We start from the raw sequence: 22649 nt of genomic DNA, 5'->3' as shown, positions 1-22649 counted from the left end.
ATGTAAGAGAAATTGCAACTCATTTCGTGAGCCAAGCCACCTCGAGTACCTATCTACATACCAGTCCCGACTTACCTACCTACCTACCTCTACAGACGGGAGTTACCTCTACTGACTGTTACGCCAGCAGAGCCTCATGCCCCCGCCCGATCCAGCGTTGCCCGTTGTGCCCGTTGCACCCCGTCTCACGGGTCTCACGGGCGGCGGTCCAAAGTCCCAACATGAATCCCAACAAGGCAACTTACAACACATGTGATCTGATTTGCACAATGTTACCTACCTTACCTTACCTACCTTACCTACCTTGCCTTACCTAGATGTACCATTCAACCTACCTATATACAAAATACAAAAATACAGAATGATTCGCTATTCAAAAGGTTGACCGCCAGTTTGGTTCATCGATATTATTTGAATGTCCGAGTCAGCCTTAGGGTACCTCTAGGTATGGCGTAACTGGTTACGACAGGCAAACAACAACAATACTACTACCGATCACAGAAAGTGTGGGTGCGAGTATCGGAGGTATCGGAGATTTTTTTTCTCTGCGGAACAAGATTTCTTCACCGGGAGGAAAAGATCGGAGTCGGTGAAAAGCCCTGATCTAATCTACCTACCTAGTGTAGGTAGGTATCTATCTGGTGAGGTCGCAAAAACCTACCTAAGGGGGCTTGTGATTGATATCGGGAAAGATTATTGGTTGAGTGTGCAGCAGCAGCACACAGAAAGGAGCAAACATTTTTTTCTGGGTTGAAACGGGATAAATACCTACATAGGTTCCTACTTGATGCCCATTTGCCTTTGTTTAAGACATGCAGTTCATTTACATACCTACCTACCAAGTACCTCTATCACAAATATGTGCTGTGTTTGGCGAACAAGATCCGACTTTTCTGGTATCTTGTGCGGATGCTGCCTACCTGCTTGCGGTCAGCGGATGTTTGTCTGCTTTCCGTAATACTATTTGAGCTTTCTGAATCAATGATTTGTTTGGCCTTGCACTAGTTACCTATACTACCTCTAGTAACTGAAGATAGCATGCCTAGATTGGATGGTACCCTCTAAGCTGTAAGGCAACCAACCGTTCGCTCAACCAGCAGAGACTCGAGAAGCGCCGGGTATGTTCTCTAGCAGCGCAATCGGAGTTCATATACGCACGCATATCTGAGTCATGGAGCCGACACGGCACGGTCCCGAAATCTCTCTGCTGGTTTGCTGCAGTCGGTTGGTCTCGGTCGTATCTGAATGCCATGGCAGTGGCAAAGCACACAGAAGGATGCCTTATGACTGAAACAAGTGGGTGAACAGTTCCATCAAAGAATCGTGGCAGCCTTGCGAGAACTATTGACGTTTATGGGGTGTCCCTAGCGACTAGTTAGTGCTGATCCGGGTTGAAGCTCGAGACATACATGAGGTTAAGTGTCAGACTCTGCCTAAGCGAGGCTCGGTAAAGCGAGACTTGATGTCGGGTTGTACAAGTGTGCTGGCTGCAGGGTAGGTGTTGGTCTCTCACTTCGGTGAGGAAACAAGCAGTTCCGCCCCGTGATCTGGGCTTACAGATTGATCAGTTAAGGATGTGAGCAAAAGGTAAAGACGGCTTGAGTTTGGGATATCCTGGGACATTGTTTGCTTACCATATGAGAGTCGTCGATGGTTGATGACTCCTTTACCTAGAAAGTTGTAGACACCATAATAACACGCGAATTTGGGTTCTCCGTGCAATTCTTGCTTTGCCGGGTTGCTGCGCCGTTGTACATCAAGGTGATTACGCAGTTTTCCTGGCGAAGTCATACCTGGATAGCTATCATCGCCATCAGGCACCGCCTGCACCGCAAAGAGGTTTCCGCGGCTCGTGACCGGAACTTAGCCGAACAATCTATGAGCGGCAAGCTGGAAAGCAACTGCATACACTGAGCAGTAGCTGATGGCATCATGTGAACCGGAAGTTGACAAGCATTCCAACTTCCTTCTCGGTTCGGACCGAGGATATGGCTAAGAAATGTCCAGCTTGTTGCCATTGATGAGGCCGGAATGTTGTGTCACATTCATCAAAGTTTCTTCTCACAATAAGCGAGTATCGCAGTGTCTTACAGTGATAGCCTGAGCTCTTGTAGCCTGTAGCTTCCCAATAGTGGATGATGGCAGGGATGGATGTTCGGGGAACGGAATTCGGCAGTTGGGCATAACGGCATGGGGCCGCGGGACGGATACCGACATCGTTGTCTAGCGGACAAGGTGGGAAAACTTCAGGGCGAACTTGAAACTAGGGCAGGAAGAACTTGAAAACTGACACGTGGTGGAGGGGAGAAGACCTGGTCAGGGTGCAAAACTGGTAAAGTTGATGGAGTGAGAGGCTACCTTCGGATTGAATTCGAAGATTATGGTGTCATGCGTTGGCTGCCTAGCAGATACTTGACACAATTCTGGATTCAGGTGATTCAAGTTAGCAATAGGGCATCTCCGAGGTGCAGCTTCACGAAGAACCAAGTGAGACATGCTTACCAGGTAGCTAGCACGGCCGAGTTGCCGTGAGCTTTGACTTGGGAAGAATGTGCAAGTCTCGTAGAGAATGATGTAGTACGCCTATCTCCATCTCCAACAAGAATGCCATTCCATGTTATTCCCATATTCCCTTGTTCACTTCTCGAGCCGTGACATGGGAATGACTCGAGGTACCCTGATGTACTTTGAGATTTTTGAAAAGTATTTCGAGCTTGTACCTTCCGTAGTACATTCCGCTTTCCTTCACGTGTAACAAAATGAGCCGGTTAAGCGGGCAAGTGCAACTGTCTCAACTGAGACACTCGTGACTTTGAGCAATACACCGCAGGTGAACTGACGTATCTATACCCAGACAGTATGGTGAACCAGCTTCTCTTTCTTCCTCCGCACCGATGTTTCGGATATCCCATTCATCGACCGAGAATCTGCGAATGTCAAGGCGAAGGGGTCGGTTTCGCAGATGGGTACTCTGGTCTCTGTGAGGGTTAGGGTTTTATCCGCAGGGAAGGATTGTGTTCTCGGTATCTGAAGCAATGACAAGGCTACCAGTGCAGTTAGTAGAATTCCATCAATCACCCCATATCCGTTTCCTTGCAGTTGAACAATCTGATAAATGCGGAAGCCTCTCGTTGGATTGCTCGGAGGCATTGTTGACTCCTTCGTTGATGCAAGATTCTTGACCAAAGACATTGCATACTTATCACTCGTTGTGGTAGTGTAACCTCAGCTACTGTTATTTACATTCCTGACGCCGTGTGTCTGGGATGTCTCGGTATACCTAGACCTGCTGCATGCTTGCTGTGTGCAAATTTCTCCGTTTCGGCTAGGTGAGCCCGCTTCCAATTTGTCGACATTTCAACTGCACGCCAAAGACTCTAGCACACAACTGAATTGTAGGTGAGATTTGCTGTCAGTCAAGCGTTCGTAGGTGCTATTAAAGCAACCGAATGGTTCGTTCATCGAGTCAGAAGCTGATTTGTCACAAAGCAAGGGTGACCCGAATCGCATCGCATGTCGAGTAATGCACTCCGCATGTTCCCACCAGGTTCACCCTGGCGGCCGTTGCGAGAAGACGATCAACGATCGGACATGGCGAAATAATCTAATGCTAGGGTTATGAGGTGCACGAAGGCAGTTATAGACGAGGCCATGACGACCTCAGCGTTTGCGATGATTGATGTAGCAAAGTCTGCAAGGTGTGAAGATGTACACACCATCGGCGGCCCCGAGAATTCTCAGAACATAATGCCGTGTATCATGCCGTCTTGAGGGGAAAGTGAATGTCGGAATCGATGGCCCCAAGATTTTGGTGACAGTTGATGCACCAGGGCGGTAGCATGAAGAAGCGATAGACAGTGCGGTCAACGTTGTGATTCTCATGGTACCACGGGTGAGTGTGCGAGTAAACGTGAAGGAAACTATGAGAAAAAAGAAGCGAGAAAAGGTAGGATCGTCATCTGAGCAGAAGAGAAATGATGGGGGGGGATCATTCCGGAATAGATACGGTCCCGGAAGCCACTTGGCCGTGCCGCGTTGAGGAGTCACACCCATGGGTCCCGCAGCGTCCACACGGCAGAACTTTAGAAACTGAACCGACTGCTTACGGCGAAAAGAGAAATGACTTCCGCTCAGCAAACGGGGCCGGGGATCGGTTTTCTGCAAATTTCGTTGCAGCTGCTCCACGATAGCGTGATGACATCCTTTACACCCATCTATGAGAATTCAGTCTTATCTCGTCCATTGCTCCCGTCGAGGTCTTAATGGAAGGTGGCGCGAACACCCGGCGGGACGCCTCGAGGTCCATCGCTTCCTTCATTTGTTAGGACAGGAACGGAAGAACGTCGCTTCTTGAAGAGACGTTGGACATTGGTGGTCAACGCCGCGGTTCTGACTGGACTGAGCCCTATAATGGCAGAGTCACCTTTGGCAAAGAAGGTGCAGACCAACATCTCGCCCTGAACGGGAAAGTGCAAATCCCACCATCGTCGATTACGCCATGTCATGTTTCCGCTGACTAAAACATCCTGCTACGATCCGTTCGATCTCGGAAAGATGAAAGGAAGCAATCGCGGGGGGTAGTATCGTTTCGATTGACCGCCAACTCATGCAGAGCTTTGTCGAATTGTTTCCTTTAAGCGTTCTGCGCACCTTCCGCAACGAAAAGTATCCGACAACCTGGACTTTCCGCTCTGGCTCTTTCGATCGGTAATTTTGGAGATAAAGAGGACAGGCAGGCTGGGTGTCGGGTGCTCGCCCATTATTTCCTTTGAGCGACAAGATGACCAACGGTTTTGTTCACCAACAGCTCGGGATATGCAAGGTGATTGGGCTAGCTCGAGAATATGTTGACAGCTAACCTGGCAATTGGTCTTTGTTCTCTCTTCTCCTAGACGTCGAGGCTTTCAGGTGCCTCGTCAAATCCAACGGCCACAAGGTTTTACGTTAATCGACTCGAATCTGAAAAAGGGATCCAATCAAGGTTGATGTCTTGGAACTGACTCTGCCTGCGAATCTGAGAGCGTCCTTGTACGGCTTATGGTCTCGGGCCATGTAATCGTAGTGTCAAGGTGCGATCGTTGAGAAGGTCGAGTATCTTGATGATGATGGTTTGTCGAAAAATCGATTCAGTTGCTGACTTGCTGTTTTTGATTGCAGTTCGAGTCCTCAGCTTGGCCATGCTCTCATAGCTTCGTGTCGGGCCATCGTCGATAGGCTACCGAAAGGAAAATGGGTGTTTTGTCAACGAATTCGTGGACGAATATCGAAGAGTAGCCTCGACGTTTATACCTTCCCTATTCCCTGCCTCCCGAGACCCAGACACACACCGAAAATTGGACCGCATGTGACGTCAAAAGCGTTCTTTCATCCCCGACGTTGCACTCGGCTGTTGCAGTAGTTGTGGGCTTGGAAGAGATCGACGCCGAAGCTGAGCCGACTGTCCATGATTGGCCGATCATGCCGTGTGTCAGGGACTGCTGTCTCCTCCCATTAAAACACATTCAGCCTCCACAGTCAACAAGACGGATGGTGCCGACCCGCCCTTGCAACGTATCGACCTCTCTCGCCCATGCTAGGAGCCTACCTAGGGAATCTTCCCCATAGAATCGAAAAGAGCCAGCCATTCGTCTTCCAGGGATGAGTTTCGGTAGCTGATTGTGAGTCTCTTTCACGGATTTCTGTTGTTGTTGGAGGGGGTTGTTTCGCGATAAACGATTTCTTTCGAACGGCAAAGTGTCAAACATCCGAAGCCTCGAGCCAGCTTCACACCTTTTGTAGTCAGGTCAAAGCCATGATTACCTTTACCGAAGACTTTGCAGCCGTAATTCCCTTCTGGAAGATCTGTCTCCCTTCTCTGGGACCACCCGCATCCAACGTCCCCCTCTTCAGCCTTACAGTGATCGCCATTCTCCTCGTTCCGGTACGTTGGGAATCCACCATCAGTCTCCGCACAGCTTCTTCCATCCACATGCACCGGTTCACCACGACGTACAGTTCGCCGTTTACTTACCAGAGCATCCGTCCTTTTCCAGACCATCTACCAGGGTTCTCACTTGCCCTTCCCGGTCCCTGGTACACCCGCTTCACCGACTGGGCCCTTATCTACAAGTAGGCCGGCGGCCAGCGCTCTTTCTACGTCCACGAGTTTCATAAGAAGTACGGCCCTGATGTCCGCATTACCCCTGAAGTAAACATTTGCAACGTGGCTGCCAAGCAATTCATCCACACGCCCCAAGGGTAAGTTCATCGAGTCGTCGTGGTACCATCAAGGTTTCTCCTTCCCAAGATCGTCTCCTTCAACAAAAGCAACAACGTATCCCCACGCCCATCGAAGGTTTTAACAATGCCGCCGTTACCGTTGGCAACAACCTGCGTACCTATTGCCGAACAGTTGCTTCAGCGCTACCACAAGCGCGTTGAGGCCCCCCTCCCTCCCCAACCCCGTCGTTATCAAGGGGACTATTCGTCTGTGGAGCGCGGCGCCCGCTGAGGAGGGTGTCAACCTTTCCGATCATCATCTTCCCCCCGGGGTCACTACTGTGTGTATATAGACTCACAGCTTGTTGTACCGCAACAAATAGCTTATCCAGCTGGGATCTCAGAAGGATGGAGGGGGGAAAGGAAACGTGTGAACCAATCAGATGAAGAATGTCAGTCTGTCTTCTTTGCTTTTGGTGTATGGTGGCGCCAAACGTACGTGAGAAAACACCAAGAAAGAAAGACCCCTTGATGTTCAGTTTGCGCTGGACTGGAGGTGTCTCAAACTACCATAGTAGCCTGGTGGTTGGTATATGTGATATCCTGCATCGCATCTCGGCCTTCACCTTATCCGCGGTAGGACTATACTTTTGCCCTCTTGACCGCCTTTCGTACTGACGCCGATATACCTTGAGCCCCCTCATCTAGAACTAGTTCTTGCTGTCTGTCCCCTAAGGGCAGGGCAAGGAATACCGCATTGGGCCTTAGACTCGTCACATGGCGAGAGTGAGAGGAGGCAGGCGTCTGTTGAAAATGTATCTTGTACTATGATAAATTACTGGTTGACGCGTCTGGGTAGAAGCAAAAACTGGTGTTGTTGGAGTCAGTGTCTGCTGGGCTTTCTGTTCTCGTTGGTTGATGTGTGGTGTATGACTGACTCCCTTCTTGACGAGGCAATCTGGGCGTCTTCGATATCTTTTTTCTTTCTTTTTTCTTTCGGTTGAAGGATGGTAAGATGCCTATGCATACATAGCGTCGAAAGGCAAAAAAGAAAAGTGGTTAGGGTATAAGACATTCCATCGTCGCGCTATCACGTGCATGTATGTCTCTCTCATCACGGGCTACGACGGTACATACCTAGGAAGTTGTCAGACCACCAACCAAAGAAGTTCCAGCCATTCAATTAGAACCATCACCTTAAACTTCCATGCCGTAGTAAGCAAAGTGAGCTGTTTGGCCTCACGAAGAGAACCAGGTGACCGAACTGTTATGCTTTTTCTTTCTGATACCTGCATGGTGACCGCCTCCTCTGGCGCCTCAACTTACTTGTAGAATCCAGTCCGTTGCGCTTTTGAGAAGCAATGTCGAGAGTTACAGGACCTATCCGCCGGACTTACACACAAGGTGACTGGTGAGACTGGGTTACATACATACTAACGGGTCTTACCATGCAGTGCTGATGGAGGCTATTTTAGGAATTGGTCGCTGCTCGCTAGTAAGTACCCCACATTACAACCCTACCTTAACGTTGTACTTGCCCACAATCCTCAATTGAAAAACGTCCAAGATACAGTTTCCAACATCCAGATGCTCGAAACCCTGCTCGTAACTTCGACACTGCGGAAGACGGAACCGCGGGTCGCATTTTGCGGATTGGATGTCAGCGCAAGGTACTGTACGCTCAGCTCAACTAGCTACTAAGCTAACCGTAAGCAAACGTGTGATGTGTGCTGTACGAAGGAATAGGAAGATGCAGACGAAAGGAAGGCTTTGTCTTTGACAGATATACACATGCTTATCTGGCTTGAGGGGATACTTGGGCCAGTCAGTAAGGTATGGCTACTCAGGTGCCGAGTGTGCTGCCCTCCAGATTCATAAGCCCACGTTATATGTGTTGTGGTGGTTTACAGCATGTAGACAACGTCCGCTGCCTGCCTGACGGCTCAGAGAAGCCATGGATTTCCTATGTCTGTCTCACAGATGTCGTCACCTCTTCAAAAGCTTAACCACTTGGTCAAGTGGAAGATCCTACCCTCCTCCCTTATTCGTGCCGTATTCCTTCTCTACGCAAGTGGCCGCCTCAGCCATTGCCGGGTCGATCTTTTTCGCGACAGCAAAACAAGGCGAGAGAGAGGTGATCGGCGCCGAGCGCAAGTTCGTACGCACCTCGCCCAAAAGACAAAATCGAAACCTTCACGGCGGCCCTGGCCAGAAATAAGCGGAAACAGGAGCAGGAGAGCTAGAGAAAAAGAAACACCACGGCTTATGGCCCGTCGTAACAGCGCGCCTCGCCTGAATAATTCTCTAGCGTATACGGCGTCTTTCAGCGCGTCGAATCTGAAACAGCGCATGGGTTTGTCGGCTCCGGAAAATGCGCCTGCGTGAATCGGTCGTAATGTTGAAGCTGGCTATAATTGCTGATCTTTTGGCGGACTTCTGTTCCGACTTTCTCAGGATGGCTTCGAATGAATGGTGACCAGCAGCTGCGTATTCTATCTCGAGCATTCCCAATGTACCAGGTGAGTGAATGGCGGTTGATATCACCATCACGTCACCCACCCACTTATGCTATCGTGTATGTAGTGCCTACTCGAAGCCATGTGACATTTTGACCAGAGTCACGCCGACACGCCATGCTTGACTTGGAGAAGCAGAATCGTTAACACCCAACGAGAATACACAATGTCCATCCACGCTTCGCTTGGAGCGACTCTGTATCGGGCGGCTGTCGCGCGTATCGTCGAGGACTATTACATTGGGGCTGGAGCCATCAACATGGCAAGGTATGGGCGAAGGGATATTCTGAAACCCTCATAACAGCACTGGTCAGCTCAGGTGTAGTGTACGGCCCTGAAGTACCATTACTCGAATTTCTTTTCTCGGTCGTTGATGTAGAATGTGTGGGTGGAAAGGGAATCGTGGAATGATGGAAGACGAGTTGGGGTGGTACAGAGACGGCACGTGTTTGGGTGGTCTGAGGGTGGTGGTATGTACGAAGCAACAACCTAGGCCGATCACACTGTCGACTTCATCCGAAAATTGGAAATAGTCGCTCTGATCACGGACTGGAGCTCCAGCTCAGACAGATAACCACGAGAGCTGACGTGTATGTAGTGTATCAGACTGTCAGGCACCGCCTCGTGGTGGGCGGAACTGCGGGGATCATGCGAAACCAGGTTTCTAAAGTCGGACACGAGGATCGTTTGGGAAGTAAGAGTGGATCGGTCTCGAACGGGCAATGGATTGATTTGTCACTGTCCGTGCTGCTGAACTGTGATTGTGTAGTCGCTCGCTTTTTGGTGGTGGTGTTTCGTCTTGAGTCGAAAGGCCCAGATTGGTCGAAGAGGACGACTGGAAGCATGGACTGCAGTGATGAGGGTGGTTAGTGCGCTGTGCGCCCGCCAAATAAGATACAGGAACGGCACAGTTCACTCCCGTCGCCCGCTTTAGGCGCGGCATCAGGGCAGCTAGGCCGGCAGGAACCCACTGTTGCCGCAGCGGCCCGGCAACCAATGTCCAGCATTTTCCTTGCCCCCAAAAAATAACAGGGCTGTTCCTGAAAAGGGGGCTCTTGTCCATCACCGTCCGAGGGTTTCTTCCCTCCCTCCAAACGTTCCTCCCACTCCCCTCCCGCCGCGATGGTGGTTTGATGTCTGCAGGTACAATCTGATCGAAGCAATTGGCCGAAAGGACCAAAGGGGTACAGGTACCAGCCGACCACTCGCTGCCAGTGAAGAGCCGCATTCCCCTCTCTCAGCCCGCGGCGTGACAAGCTTCATCACGGCATCCCAAAGTCGGACCGCAATGGCGCAACCCTCGAAACGAGACCGGCCAATTTTAGACGAGCTGCTAGTTTTTTTCACCAAGTGCAAGGCTCTCTCTCCTTCTTTCCCCCTTGTCCCCCACAGTTGTGAAATTTGACCCCATTTTGGGCTGCCATTCGCAATGCCCAAAGTGCATTTCCACACAATCCTGGATGGCTTTTTTGGGGGTTCTCTTCATCTTTGGAGCCTGGGTCAGGTGTCGACAAGTACATATCGATCCTCATGACCCGTTTATGGACCGACATCGATCGATCGAAAACCGGAAACTCCTACACTACAGTGCTCACAAACAGCAGATGGGACTCCCGCGTCCCTGAAAAAGGGAACAAGGGACTCTTTGAAATGATCATCAACGCGCAGCGGTATTTACCGATATAGCAGATATGAATACTCGGGGCGTTACAATCTCTCGCTATGTCGCCCATCGGTATCTCTCTTGGCTACTCAGCCATAGTCTCATGATGGGTGATGGTCGACAAGATCTTCTCGCAACTGTCATGGAGCCGCTAACACCATCCTGGTGAGGCCGGGTGCTGGAGCTGTTAACGAGTTCCCCTTTTCGCCATGTCAGTTTCTGGCTGCCCCAGCCGTGGTCCGTGGCACACCCACCTGGCGGGGCCACTTCGGACAAGGGCGATAAAGGCGGTGGGTTCCTTGGTGGAGACAATGCAAAACCTCATGGAAGGACCAGGATTCAAATGACGTGTGTCGTCGCTTTTCACCATTTCGACTGGTCAGGAACGTCGCGACAACCACAATCTGGGAGCAAACCTGGGAGCCAAACCTGGAAAGCGGAACTTGCGAAACTCAACGAGTCCCACTGAAGTGGCGGAAATGCGGTATGTACTGTACATTCATCCACCATGCCAACGCTCGAGTCCCTTCGTTCTTGCACTGCAACTGTGAAGAGAGAAAAAAACTCTGACAATCGATGGCGGCATCCCATGTTAGGACGGCAGTACTTTCCCGTTGCCGCGCCGCTTGCAACCAGCTGCCCGCCCGCAACCGGCTTGCACAAAGCGACGGACAGGCTTGACACACACAGGCACAGCGCTGTTCTTGCAGTACTGTAGCCAAAGAAGTCATCGAGAGCCGCGGCCAGCCAATTCTTCTTGATCGTACGTGACCCTGACCACATACTTCAGGGGCAACTGGGCAATTTGCGTCGACTGTTCTAGCCGCCCGCGAGCAACCTTGCCAGAGCAACGCTGAGATCACCATAAGATGCCGATCAAAAGTGGAAGTACGCGCTCAGAGCGCTCAATCGACGCACGGGGGGATACGAGTCCAGGTGATATCACAACCACAACACGTGCCCTGGTCCTTCTCATCGGAAATTTTCAGCGAAGCAAAGCCTCACACGGGTCGAATATAGTGTCCTTAGTCGGAGGTTTTGAGACTGTTGAAACAAGAGGGACAGTACCCTTTCAGCCAAAAAGACAGGGTAAGACAAAACAAGGAAAGACATCCATGCTTTGACAGGACGCCTTGAATCTTCGAGGTGCATCTCCACTGGACTAGCCCGCCCTTGCGGATGCCTTGTTTGGGATAACCGATCGTCGCTTCGGCCGCCTCCACCAGCCCGCCGCCCGGGGGGCCGGGGCCTTAACACCACGACCATCATCGACGCTAACACCAACAATTTGTGTGTCCTCGGTCTGAGACGGTACCTGGCCCCAGCTGCCCTGCTGCCAACACTCCTCGCCGTCCAATCATCAATGCCGCTGACAAGGACACAATAATCAGATGGGAACAATGCAAGTACAGGTACCTACTGGTCTGGCAGCACATGTGGCATGATAGCTCGTTGCTACCGGCTGGACGCAGTAGAGCGGGCGTGGGCGTGGGCGAGCCGCTGTATACCTTATCATTTGTTTTTCTTTTTTTTTCGCCCATGGTTCTTGGCCAGCATGTGTCATATCTCCTCCATCGTCCATGAACATCCATTCCACTCACTCTCTCCTGCTGATCCAGTCCCTATTCTCTTCTTTGTTTGTGTACTCGCTTAATTCCGGTGCTAGTGTACATACCACCACAACCTGTACATACCACAGCCTCTACACCACTGTCCAAGGCCGGAACCTTGCCTTCTCAACTCCTTTATCTCCATCCCTGTTGTTGATCAACGTCTGTTGACGGCCGACCCCCACGACGCAGCCAACTCCCAGTCACATCACAAGCAGTACAGAGACACTTCTCCTTCCGAGATTATCATTCACCTTATTTCTCCTTCTTCCTCAGTTCCACGTTCCTCGAATCTCTCCACGACGATCCGAAACCAGTCTGGAGCCTCGCCATTATTAGCACCAGAGCTCCAAGACATCTCAACCAACTCTGACATCATCAACCTTGGGATACTTGTGGGAAGGGCAAAGTAGCCCTCTCGCCCGTGAGAGGGCGTTGCTGTAGCCATGGTTTCTGCGCAGGATCAGGGTGATATCGGCGGGGCCAGCAACAGCCGGAGTGGAAGTGATAGTGAGACAACCCTCCAGGGAGGAATTGGGGTTGAATCATCTGGGGTTGGAAACGGGGAGGGCAGCAGTAGCACCAGCCAGAATGCCAGCGCCAACATCAGCGCAACTGCGACACCTCTACCGGAGCAACCGCTACTTGCGCCACAGATCCCCCACCTTCAGCTTCCAAAGGGAAAAGAGAAGAAGCGAGTTGGCTTCCTTAGCGATAGACCACCAGGACAGGCCGGTGGCCCACCAGCCCCCCAGGTAGTCGTCACTCCGGATGGACAGGAGCATGCTGCACAGGATTACTTCTCCTCGCCCATCCACGACTACGACTTTGCCACGACCCCTCCGCACCACACCTTCGGCCCTCCAGCAAAACGCGACTCCTTTAATAAAGATGAGGTTACGGCTGCCCTAGCCGAGATCTTGAGGCCCGAGCTTAACAACCAGGCCGGTTCCGCCCATCCCGTTCGGCCACGTCCTGTTCTTCGAAAAAACACGACAACTGTTCCCGATCCTCAACCCGATATGCTCAAGCCTCCCCATCGATCCGAGGTGGAAGCACGTAACCGCGCCGACAAGCTTGCCCACGCCGTCGGCACTTCATCAGTCGGTGCGTCTCGAAGAAACTCGTTTGCTGGCAATGATAGCGACTCTGGAGACGAAACTACCCTCAACGGAAACGTACCGCCAATTGGCATCTCTATCAGTCGCGACTTTGAGGCGCAGGATCAAGACGACTCCCACAGTCTCCGGGCTCGCAGGAAATCACAGCAAGTTGCCAATGATCTGGTCCGGAAGCATACACGCCGCATCAGCGCTTTCAACGCTCTCAGCCGCCCACAAACCGCCCAGAGCACGCACGTGTCTGGAACTGCAACGCCAATTCCTCACGACCTGGACTATGTACCTCGCCCAGACAAGTATAGGGGTGGTATTCTGGGGAACTTGCTCAAGTTATACAACGCAGAAGAGACGGCAGGCGCAGGAACGTCTGGTGGCTCCAGTACCATGACCACCCCAAGTCAGACACCGAACAGAACGCCAACAACGACTCCTCCTACCTCGAGGCCCAGTACTCCCAAGACGGACAAGGATCGGGGAAGAAGCCGCGGGTTTCGATCATCGTCCACATCGAGGCTCATGGAATCGTCCTTCATGTTTGCTGTCCCCGGTGCCGGAAAAGAGGTAGCCGAAGCTACGGAAAAGGCTAAGCAGGAAAAGGACAAGACCAAAAGACGGTCGAGATCGAGACTCCGAGCCGACAAGCAAAAGCTGGAGGAGTTCCGCATCACCAAACACATTGCAGAGATTATCAGCCGCCATCGGTACCTCTTGAAGCTGTGCAACGCGTTGATGATGTATGGTGCACCCACACATCGCTTGGAAGCCTACATGAGAATGTCCGCCCGCGTCCTTGGCATCGAAGGCCAATTCATGTACCTGCCGGGAACCATGATCATTTCATTCGACGACAGCAACACTCACACTACCGAGATGAAAATTGTGCGCAGTAATGCCGGCGTCGACCTCGGCAAATTACGCGACGTTCACGAAGTCTACAAACAGGTCGTACATGATCTCATCAGCGTCGATGAGGCTACAACGCGATTGAACGACATTACGAATCGGAAGAACAAGTATCCAACTTGGCTGCGTGTTCTACTCTTTGGTATAGCTTCCGCGACGGTGGCCCCTTTTGGTTTTGAGGGTCGGTACATCGACATGCCTATCGCCTTCATTCTCGGATGCATGGTTGGCATCTTGCAGCTTTATATTGCGCCTGCGAACGAGCTGTACGCAAACGTTTTCGAAATCACGGCTGCTCTCCTCACCTCCTTCTTTGCGCGTGTTTTCGGATCGCTCCAAAATGGAGACCTGTTTTGCTTCTCCTCACTTGCACAGTCTTCAATTGCTCTGATTCTTCCGGGTTACATGGTTCTTTGTGCAAGCTTGGAGCTACAAAGTCATTCCATGATATCCGGTTCGGTCCGCATGGTTTACGCACTCATCTATTCGCTGTTCCTTGGCTATGGCATCACTATCGGATCCGTTATTTACGGATACATGGACCACAATGCAGTCAGTACCGTTCATTGCAAGATTGGTTCTGAGTGGTACAGCAAACGGCCAGACCAGAACTATTACATTTTGTTTGTGTTGCCTTTTACGCTGTGTCTATGTGCCATCAATCAGGCCAAGTTCAAGCAGCTTCCAGGTACGCATCATCTTATTACCCCTGATCCTGTGATAACATTACTAACGACTTTCCACAGTCATGGTTATCATCTCCCTGGCAGGCTACTGCGTGAACAGCTTTTCATCTAGGTACTTTTCAGGAAACACGACCCTTTCCAACTCATTGGGTGCTCTCTGCATTGGAGTCCTGGCAAACCTGTATTCACGGGTGGGCCGTGTAGTACAAAATAAGTTCCTCGATTGCTGGGAAAAGATCTTTGAGCCGCGCATCGCTCGTCTCAAGGGGAAGCACAGGCGCTTATATTCCACGGAAGGAGGATCCAACAGCTCCTTCCGAAAGGACCAAGACCCTGAATTGGGCCTGCCGGCAGAAAAATCCTCCGCAGCCCCTCACAAACACACTCGCCAGATTGGATACGGGCTTGCCGCTGCCGCCATGTTACCCGCCATCTTCGTACAGGTCCCCTCGGGCCTGGCCGTCAGCGGCTCGCTCCTCAGTGGCGTGGCGAGCGCCGACCAGATCACTCGCAACGAGACGCTCTCCGCCGATGGACAGACGTTCACCCGGGGCGCGCAAACGGCAGACCTGAACAGCACGGCTTTCAACGTCTTATTCAGCGTCATTCAGGTCGCTATCAGCATCTCGGTTGGGCTATCTCTGAGTGCTCTGATTGTTTATCCATTTGGAAAGAGGCGGAGCGGTCTCTTCAGTTTCTAGAGTTTAACCTTTTTACATTACAAGCACATAAAGTTGGAGTTGTGCGAGACGGAGAAGGAGAGAGAATTTCCCCATAGCAAACATCATGGATGGAAAATGACTGGAGGCATAAAGATATGCTCATGATCTATTAGCAAAAAGCGGTGGTGTTGAGTGCGGTTTTTTTTGATTTGGTTTTTTTGTCTTTTTTTTCTTTGTTTTACCGGATATTGGGTCTGACTTTTTCTTCTTGGGAATGATTATGAATGATGGCGTTCTGGGCTTGGATATAGATGTCAACTCATACCGGCAGAGGTACAGAAATAGATGGCAGAGGGTTACAAAGCGGAAGGTACAGGTACCTAACATTTTAAAGTTTATACCACAACAATATTGAGAGTTAACAAGGATAATAAGCAATGGGGTTACCGTGATAAATATTCATCTATACGAAACGTCGTGACTGGTGAGAAAGCTTTTTCCTCTCCCCTTGGGAAATACGAGAAATACAATTCAAGAATGATGACTGACTTCACCTCACCATGTCAACTTCTTTTCTCCCTCAGCACTAGAGGGGGAAAAGCCCGGAGTTATAAATACTTTGGTACAATCTTGCCCCCTTATATGACTGGCAATATCAAATCCCTCCTGGTCCGGGCGTTCACCGGTCCCCTCCGGGATTCACGCCGCGCAAGCCCCACATTTCCCGGCTTACAGGCCCACTATCAATGCCCCTATGAGTTCTGGCTCACCGCCTCTCCCGTCGGTGGGAGGCGTCATTGGCCTTGGGGTTTCCCCACCTTCCACAAACAGCCATGAGCACGGGACGGGATCTTCAGCTCCCAGTCAGCCTAGTGTGTGTATAGGATACCAACAGGTTGAAGTTACATCAAGGGACCAAACCAGACCCCGAAAAAGGCAATCTATATCCACTTTTGAGCAGAGCCCGGGGACTTCGGTACATCCGAGGCGACACCGGATCTCGACCGAATCACGGTGATTGAACTTAGGTATCCTCGATATACCTACAGTGGTCCTCCTCATTAGGTCCTTGTGAGATGCCAGACGGATGCGTTCGGTTGCAATTGCGGTCTCGCGCGCGCGCCAAGTCAAGAAGACACTTCGAGGCATGCAATCTGTTTTCAAAGGTTTCCTGTTTGACTTTTTGTGATACCGTGTGGTGGCTTATAACTAAGTCATGTTGCTAAACAGAAACAGAAATGCCAAAAGGAGGTAGAACATCGTCCGTCATCAATCGACAAAGTTTCCCCGTCTTACTACCCCAGAGTTTTTTTTTCTTTTTTCCATCGTGCACGTGCCGCAGTCAAGACTGCATATTTGATTGCAAAGCTGGAATATGTAAGATGTTCGTTACGTACTTAGACCACGAATACCTACCTACAATCGGCAGTGGTGTGATGAGTGATGACGGACCACTCTTGAGCTCCTACTACCTCTACGTAACTGCCGGAAGCCGGAAACCCATATGTGGAAGCACCCCACGACACGGAACGGGAACACCAAACCAATCACTACGGGTCATGATGGAGCGGCGAGCGCCCAAAACGGCAATTGTCTCGTATTTGACAGGTGCGCCTCCTCAGCGCAGGATTTTGTTGCCCAGTGTTTTTTTCAACAGGAGATCCGTCATCACGGGACACTGCAAACCTACCTACCTAGTCCAAGAAGGATCCGACACCATAGGTAATATAATCCGAGTCAGTTGTGGTCTTACATCATCGCGTTGTGACTGAAAAAGCCATGGCTGCTTATACGAGAATATCGAGAGACGCCTCTTTTCATGAAAACTTGCTATCGATTTTTACATCTCTTTTTGAGAGGAGGAGCCCGGAGATCTATGACAAACATGAACACCGAGGCGGCACACACGTGCACATATACTTGGTGAGGCTTTGAGGGTTGAGGCGGTTTGCTATTCTTGTAGCTGACCGATCACCCGTGCAGTTGATCACGAAGTTGCTTATGCCGGTGATGGCGGTTGAGCTCTACGTACAGCTTCCGCCCGAAACTAGAGGTATTTTGCATCAGTCAGGATATGGTCACACATGGAGGATGTATACGAAGGAGGGGGGGAGGGAGGAAGGAAAGGAAGTATAAATGTCCTGGCGTTTCCAGATGAAGAAGAGCAATTGATCTAGCATCCTCATCTCAAAGATCATTCAAGATCAAAGAACACCTTCACCTTAGTAAGATAACCATACTACCGGTCTGCAAAACGACAAACATCTCTCTCAGCAAAAATGAAGTTCCTCCTCCTCCTCCCAGCTCTTCTCGGCCTCGCCGTCGCCCACCCAGCAGCTCCCGAGCTTGACCGTCGCGCCGATCCCCAGATTGCCCACTTCTATTTCCAAGCCGCCGCTACCGGCTACAACCTGACTGTTCCCGCCGACGGGAACTGGTATCCTACCAGTATGTCAACACATATCCTATCCATCTGTCTAACCTCCCCCCAAGTATGGAGGTATATGTATATATCCAGACTAACCAAATATTTACCCGGGCAGACAACGGTCTGAACATCAACATCATCACCGCCCTTGACTTCACCGTCAACCAGTGCGAGTTCGCCACGCACCAGCAGGTCGCTTTCAACTACCAGCTGAGCGGTGACTCGTTCCCCAAGGAGCAGTTTGCTGTTGGTCCGCCGCAGCCGATTGACTCGGTCAGGTGCCACGGTTATTGTTTGGGGATTTATGGTATGTTCTCCTTTTTTTTCTGTCCCCTTCCCGTCTTTTTCATAAATGTGAAGATCTTCTTTTGTTCTTGGTTTTTGTGGTGCACAATCCAAGTGAGCAAGTGAGGAGTGTGATGAGTATGCTGTATGTGATTACATGATGACTGGACAATGGCTGACAATGTGTGTGTGTGTGTCTCAACAGAGGATTGTGTCAAGAACGGACAATACGTCGGCACCTGCTGCAACGGCTTCTGCGCGGCCAATAAGTGCCGCCCGTATGTCTACCCTCAGGATATCTCGGAGTAACTGAAGCAGATGGAAGTGAAATGAAAGGAGGGAAGGAAGGAAGGGTGAAGAAAGGACTACATGATTATTGGATGAATGATAGGTACTAACCTAAGCACAAATCTGGGATGGAAGGATTTGCGGATAAGGACGGAAGGGAACGATGAATGACTGAATGAATAACTACTTTGGGATGAAAATTTGTATTTGATCTAACCCCTCTTTGTTCCATATTCTAATCTTAACAGTTCTTTTACATCTTCATGGGTTCAGATGGATGGAAGTATGAGGGTAAGGAGGGTTGGAAATGCATAACTCCGTGCCTGTGAGCTTTTTGTACTTGTATGTGTGATTCAGATAAGTTGACCAGGACTTCGTTGCGAGTATTTGGTATTCTGAATAAAGTGAAGAAGGCAGACCCGAAGGAATCTGAAGTGCCAGTAGGCCGATTTCAGCCATATCTCACAGTCCCTGCGCCCTCTTTAAACCAGTCTTCCGCTGCCATCTCCTCCGCAGAAGCATAGTTAATGATCGTGCTCTTGGTCGTAGTATATGCATGGTACGCATCGGTCCCGTTTTCGCTTCCTACACCGCTTGAGCTTTTGGCTCCTCCCCAAGGACTGCTGGGATCGTTGCGATGGTGAGTGTTGACCCAGACAATACCTGCGTCGATCTGCTCAGACACGCGGAAAGCTTGCGCCAGATCGCGCGTCCATATCGCTGCCCCAAGTCCGAACTCACTGTCATTGGCGAGCTCAATAGCTTCCTCTTCAGTACTAAATCCGACCATCACAACAACCGGGCCAAATGCCTCCTCGCGCCAGATCCTTGCGTTGAGAATGCTCCTATCTGTTGGCTTATTGTATGCAAGTATGGTAGGTGGGAAGTAGTAGCCCTTGGAGAAGTCTGTATCATCGAGTTCACTTCGCCCCTCCAGTCTGTTCCCGCCTGCTTGTACAATTCGCTCGTGGTATAGACACGCCTCATCCACTAGCTCCTCGACATTCTTCAGCTGCCGCTCTGAGATCAGTGGACCCATCATGCACTCGGGATTTTTGGGTGAGCCCATCCGCCGTTCGATGGAAGTAGCTCTGGTTGTCAATCTTTGAAGCACTTCACTGTAGATCGATTCGTGAACAATGATCCTCGTAGCGGCCACGCACGTCTGCCCACTCGCAATAAAGGCTCCAAAAGCGATGCCGTTGACAGCTGCGTCCAAGTCGGCATCCTTGAAAACCACTAGTGGCGCTTTCCCACCCAATTCGGCCGTATACTTGGCCAAATTTCTCCCCACGATCTCACCAATGGCCCGTCCCGCTGCCGTCCCGCCCGTGACATCTACCTTCTTTACAAGCGGATGTTCAACAAGCGCCTTCCCAGTAGTAGCACCGTACCCGGGCAGTACGCTCAGGACTCCGTCCGGCAGACCCGCCTCCTTCATGATCTTTCCCAACATCAGTGATGTGATGGGTGTCAACTCGCTCGGCTTCAATAGCACCGAGTTACCTGCCGCCAAGGCTGGAGCAAGCTTCTTGACAGCAATCAGGAGGGGGTGGTTGAAGGGAGTAATTTGCACGACCACACCCAGCGGTCGACGATCGAGGAAGTTGTGTAGTTTGCCGACGGTAGGAAGCACGGAGCGTTCTTCGGTACGGAGCAAGGCGGCGTAGTACCGGAACCATTTAACAAGGGAGGGAACTTGGGCGTTCATCTCGCGGATTGCTCGACCAGTTTGCGTGACTTCGATGTCAATGAGGGCGGCAAGGTGGGTTTCGAAGAGGCTGGCGGCTCGTTCGAGGACCTCCGCGCGGACATGACGGGGAGCACGAGACCAGACGCCGGATTTGTAGGTGTCGTGGGCGAGCTCAACGGCGGAGACGACGTCCTCCTTGGAAGCGGAGTGACAGCTGAATTGTAGGAAAACTGTGTGAGTCGATATAGCTATTGCATACATGAGAGGTTCTACTTACTGGGCAACGATCTCGCCTGTCGCTGGGTTCTCCACGGGGATCCTGCATTGAAAATCCAGTCAGTGATACGGTCTCAGGCCATCTCTTTTGAAGGCTGGAAAGCAACAACTTGCAGTTCTCCATTTCCTGCCTTTTCAAGACCCCCAATCCATAGCAAATGTTCTGTAGTCATGTTTTTAACTCAAAGGTGTTTCGCCGTTATGCGAGTCGCGATCATACAGATTCAGTGTTGTTTGTTGTATACAAATACGGTTGCCCAGGAGACGGGCAGTGGAGACAATACGGGGGTGAACTCATGGACACTCTCAGGCTGTGTTGCAACAGGAAGATGCTCAGGTGAAAAGATGCAAAAAACAACAAGATAGGATTATCTACTTTTTCGTCAACAAGTTCCTCGCCTACAACTTATTTATGAATGCTGCACCGGAGTTCCTTCCTCGGTCAAAGGCGGAGGCGGGGGCGGGGGCCGGCCGCCCATGTATGTATGTATGGTGCCTTCCTTATCGCCAATCCGAGTGGGGCATCAGCAGCCGATGTCCCGTCATACTACACTGAAGATGACTGCGAGGAGATAAGAAAGCTCTTGTAGTGAACACAAAAGGCAATGACAAATAGGTATACAATCTTATGAGTGTGTACTTTATATCTGTAAGTCAGTTCCAAGACAGTCGAAGTGTAAGAAATTAAGTTCATGATTGCAAGAAAACTCATCCGCTTTGAGATGGTGCGTGTAGATGGGAAACTGGTGTACAGTAAGTCTTTCCAATCCTATACCCATCCGGCTCCTGCTACCATTGCTCGTGGTGGTTCAGCTACACAGCCTTCGCTCTGGTTATTTGCATTCGCTAACGTTCTGAGATTTGCCCGACTGTGATGGAGTCAGCAAAAGGAGGCATCGCCCACCCAAGTCTGGGGCAACAAAATGAAAGGAGAGGGAGGGGGGGAAAACTTGCCACAAGGGACATGTCACCCCAAAATTCAGAAGCCATGGATCGATACAGGGTGGGTGGAAGAAGTGACCGCAAGGAAGCCTCCTCACGTTCGTGCCACGAACAAAGTCATCGGTACAAATCGCACAAGTTTGTATCAAGTGATTGGTGTCGCCGTCTTCCGTGCAAGGCTGTTGTCCCTTGTGTTTGCCCAAGAGTGCGTGTCGTATCTGGGGGTAGAACGCGCGCCATGCCTTTCGAGATGGTTTATCTCCCACACCAGACTCGCCGACTGCCATGTCCATGCCGCGCAACAGATTCAGTCCCCGTGGGCTTGTACTCCCGTCATGGTGAAAGTCCTGGCCCATCAAGTCTGGGTCGTACTTGACGAGCGGCAATGAGCGGAGAGCGTTGACCCCAATGCCTCCGGACCCTTTCTTCAGTCTTCGGTGTGGGTGTTCGTCTGACTCTGTCCTGTGAGAGCTTCGTCTGGCCACGAATATGGCTATTAAGATGAGGATGGAGACGATGATACACATAACAATGGATATTGTAGGCGGACTCTCACCGGGACGCCTAGGGTCCTCCGGGCCCGTTGGCATTCCTGGTATGGTAGGCATTGTCGCAGTTTGAGCTGATGATAACTTAGTTCCCAGTGAAATGGACAGAACGCTGACTATGCAAGTAGGAGGTCCGTAAGTCGTCATATACTCATTTGATCGTGAGGTCAAAGCCCATGGGTGACATAATGACAACCAGCGGGAGCGTTCAAATACTCCCGGCAAGCAAAGAGTTCAACAACTTCGGTCTTCCTTGCATGCCATACGAGTTTCCAGCAATGCGCAAAAGCCGCCCCATAACTCAAGCCCGGATGAGATAGCATACGATCTACCGGTCACGAACCCAACAGTAGACGGATGTTTGATCATCGCGAATTGAGCTCAACGCGCGAGGCTGATCCAACATATTCGGAGTTACCTAAAGCTTCAGTTCAATGCTCGTACTCATGGTCCCATACCCGTATCTGCCTGAACCGGACCCTTAGGTAAGGAAGACGGATTTCTCAGACGACAGAAGGTGGTTATGAGAGGTGTTGACGTAAGGAGCGTGTCATTCGAGCATGACTCCCCGTCTGTGCCAACACACGGATAAGAGAGGACAGGGACAGAGCTGGTATGAAGCAGTTGGGGATATGTGGCGCTGAGGAGAACTCGTCCATCGACTTCAGAGCATCAGAAGCATCATGTCCTCGGGATTTGAGAGACTGATGACCCGAGAATATGCGCCGGCTTGTCCTCGCCCTGCTTTTCGGTGTCGGTAGACGTCCTCACTATCGATGAGCACAAGGGACGGGCTGACGACCTTCGTGATGCTGACTCGGATATGACTT

General features: G+C 51.0%; 6 protein-coding genes across 6 annotated transcripts; 4 read left to right on the top strand and 2 right to left on the bottom strand.

The window, feature by feature from the left end:
- Positions 1-5791: 5791 nt before the first annotated feature.
- Positions 5792-6654, top strand: NEUTE1DRAFT_132736 (uncharacterized protein; the record flags this gene model as incomplete). The annotated part of the gene is made up of 4 exons (XM_009857278.1): positions 5792-5920; positions 6113-6237; positions 6392-6539; positions 6582-6654. The coding sequence occupies 4 exons, from the start codon at positions 5792-5794 to the stop codon at positions 6630-6632; spliced, it is 453 nt and encodes a 150-aa protein (XP_009855580.1).
- Positions 6655-8880: 2226 nt separating this feature from the next.
- On the top strand, positions 8881-9584 carry NEUTE1DRAFT_104952 (uncharacterized protein; the record flags this gene model as incomplete). The annotated part of the gene is made up of 4 exons (XM_009857277.1): positions 8881-8981; positions 9111-9184; positions 9313-9408; positions 9484-9584. The coding sequence occupies 4 exons, from the start codon at positions 8881-8883 to the stop codon at positions 9582-9584; spliced, it is 372 nt and encodes a 123-aa protein (XP_009855579.1).
- Positions 9585-12433: 2849 nt separating this feature from the next.
- Positions 12434-15520, top strand: NEUTE1DRAFT_149590 (uncharacterized protein; the record flags this gene model as incomplete). Its single annotated transcript, XM_009857275.1, has 2 exons — positions 12434-14699; positions 14758-15520. 2 exons carry the CDS (start codon positions 12434-12436, stop codon positions 15396-15398), a joined length of 2907 nt encoding a protein of 968 aa, XP_009855577.1.
- A 2118-nt stretch (positions 15521-17638) lies between these two features.
- Positions 17639-18381, top strand: NEUTE1DRAFT_104949 (uncharacterized protein; the record flags this gene model as incomplete). Its single annotated transcript, XM_009857274.1, has 3 exons — positions 17639-17807; positions 17903-18094; positions 18278-18381. 3 exons carry the CDS (start codon positions 17639-17641, stop codon positions 18379-18381), a joined length of 465 nt encoding a protein of 154 aa, XP_009855576.1.
- Positions 18382-18772: 391 nt separating this feature from the next.
- NEUTE1DRAFT_125534 (uncharacterized protein) lies at positions 18773-20453 on the bottom strand (the record flags this gene model as incomplete). Its single annotated transcript, XM_009857273.1, has 3 exons — positions 18773-20267; positions 20331-20359; positions 20400-20453. 3 exons carry the CDS (start codon positions 20451-20453, stop codon positions 18812-18814), a joined length of 1539 nt encoding a protein of 512 aa, XP_009855575.1.
- A 709-nt stretch (positions 20454-21162) lies between these two features.
- Positions 21163-21861, bottom strand: NEUTE1DRAFT_89755 (uncharacterized protein; the record flags this gene model as incomplete). Its single annotated transcript, XM_009857272.1, has 1 exon — positions 21163-21861. One exon carries the CDS (start codon positions 21859-21861, stop codon positions 21163-21165), a length of 699 nt encoding a protein of 232 aa, XP_009855574.1.
- Between the last annotated feature and the right edge of the window lie 788 nt (positions 21862-22649).

The sequence above is a fragment of the Neurospora tetrasperma genome (assembly GCF_000213175.1).
Source record: "Neurospora tetrasperma FGSC 2508 unplaced genomic scaffold NEUTE1scaffold_81, whole genome shotgun sequence".
NCBI classification, from domain to species: Eukaryota; Fungi; Ascomycota; class Sordariomycetes; order Sordariales; family Sordariaceae; genus Neurospora; species Neurospora tetrasperma.
This window is presented reverse-complemented; position numbering and strand designations above follow the sequence as displayed.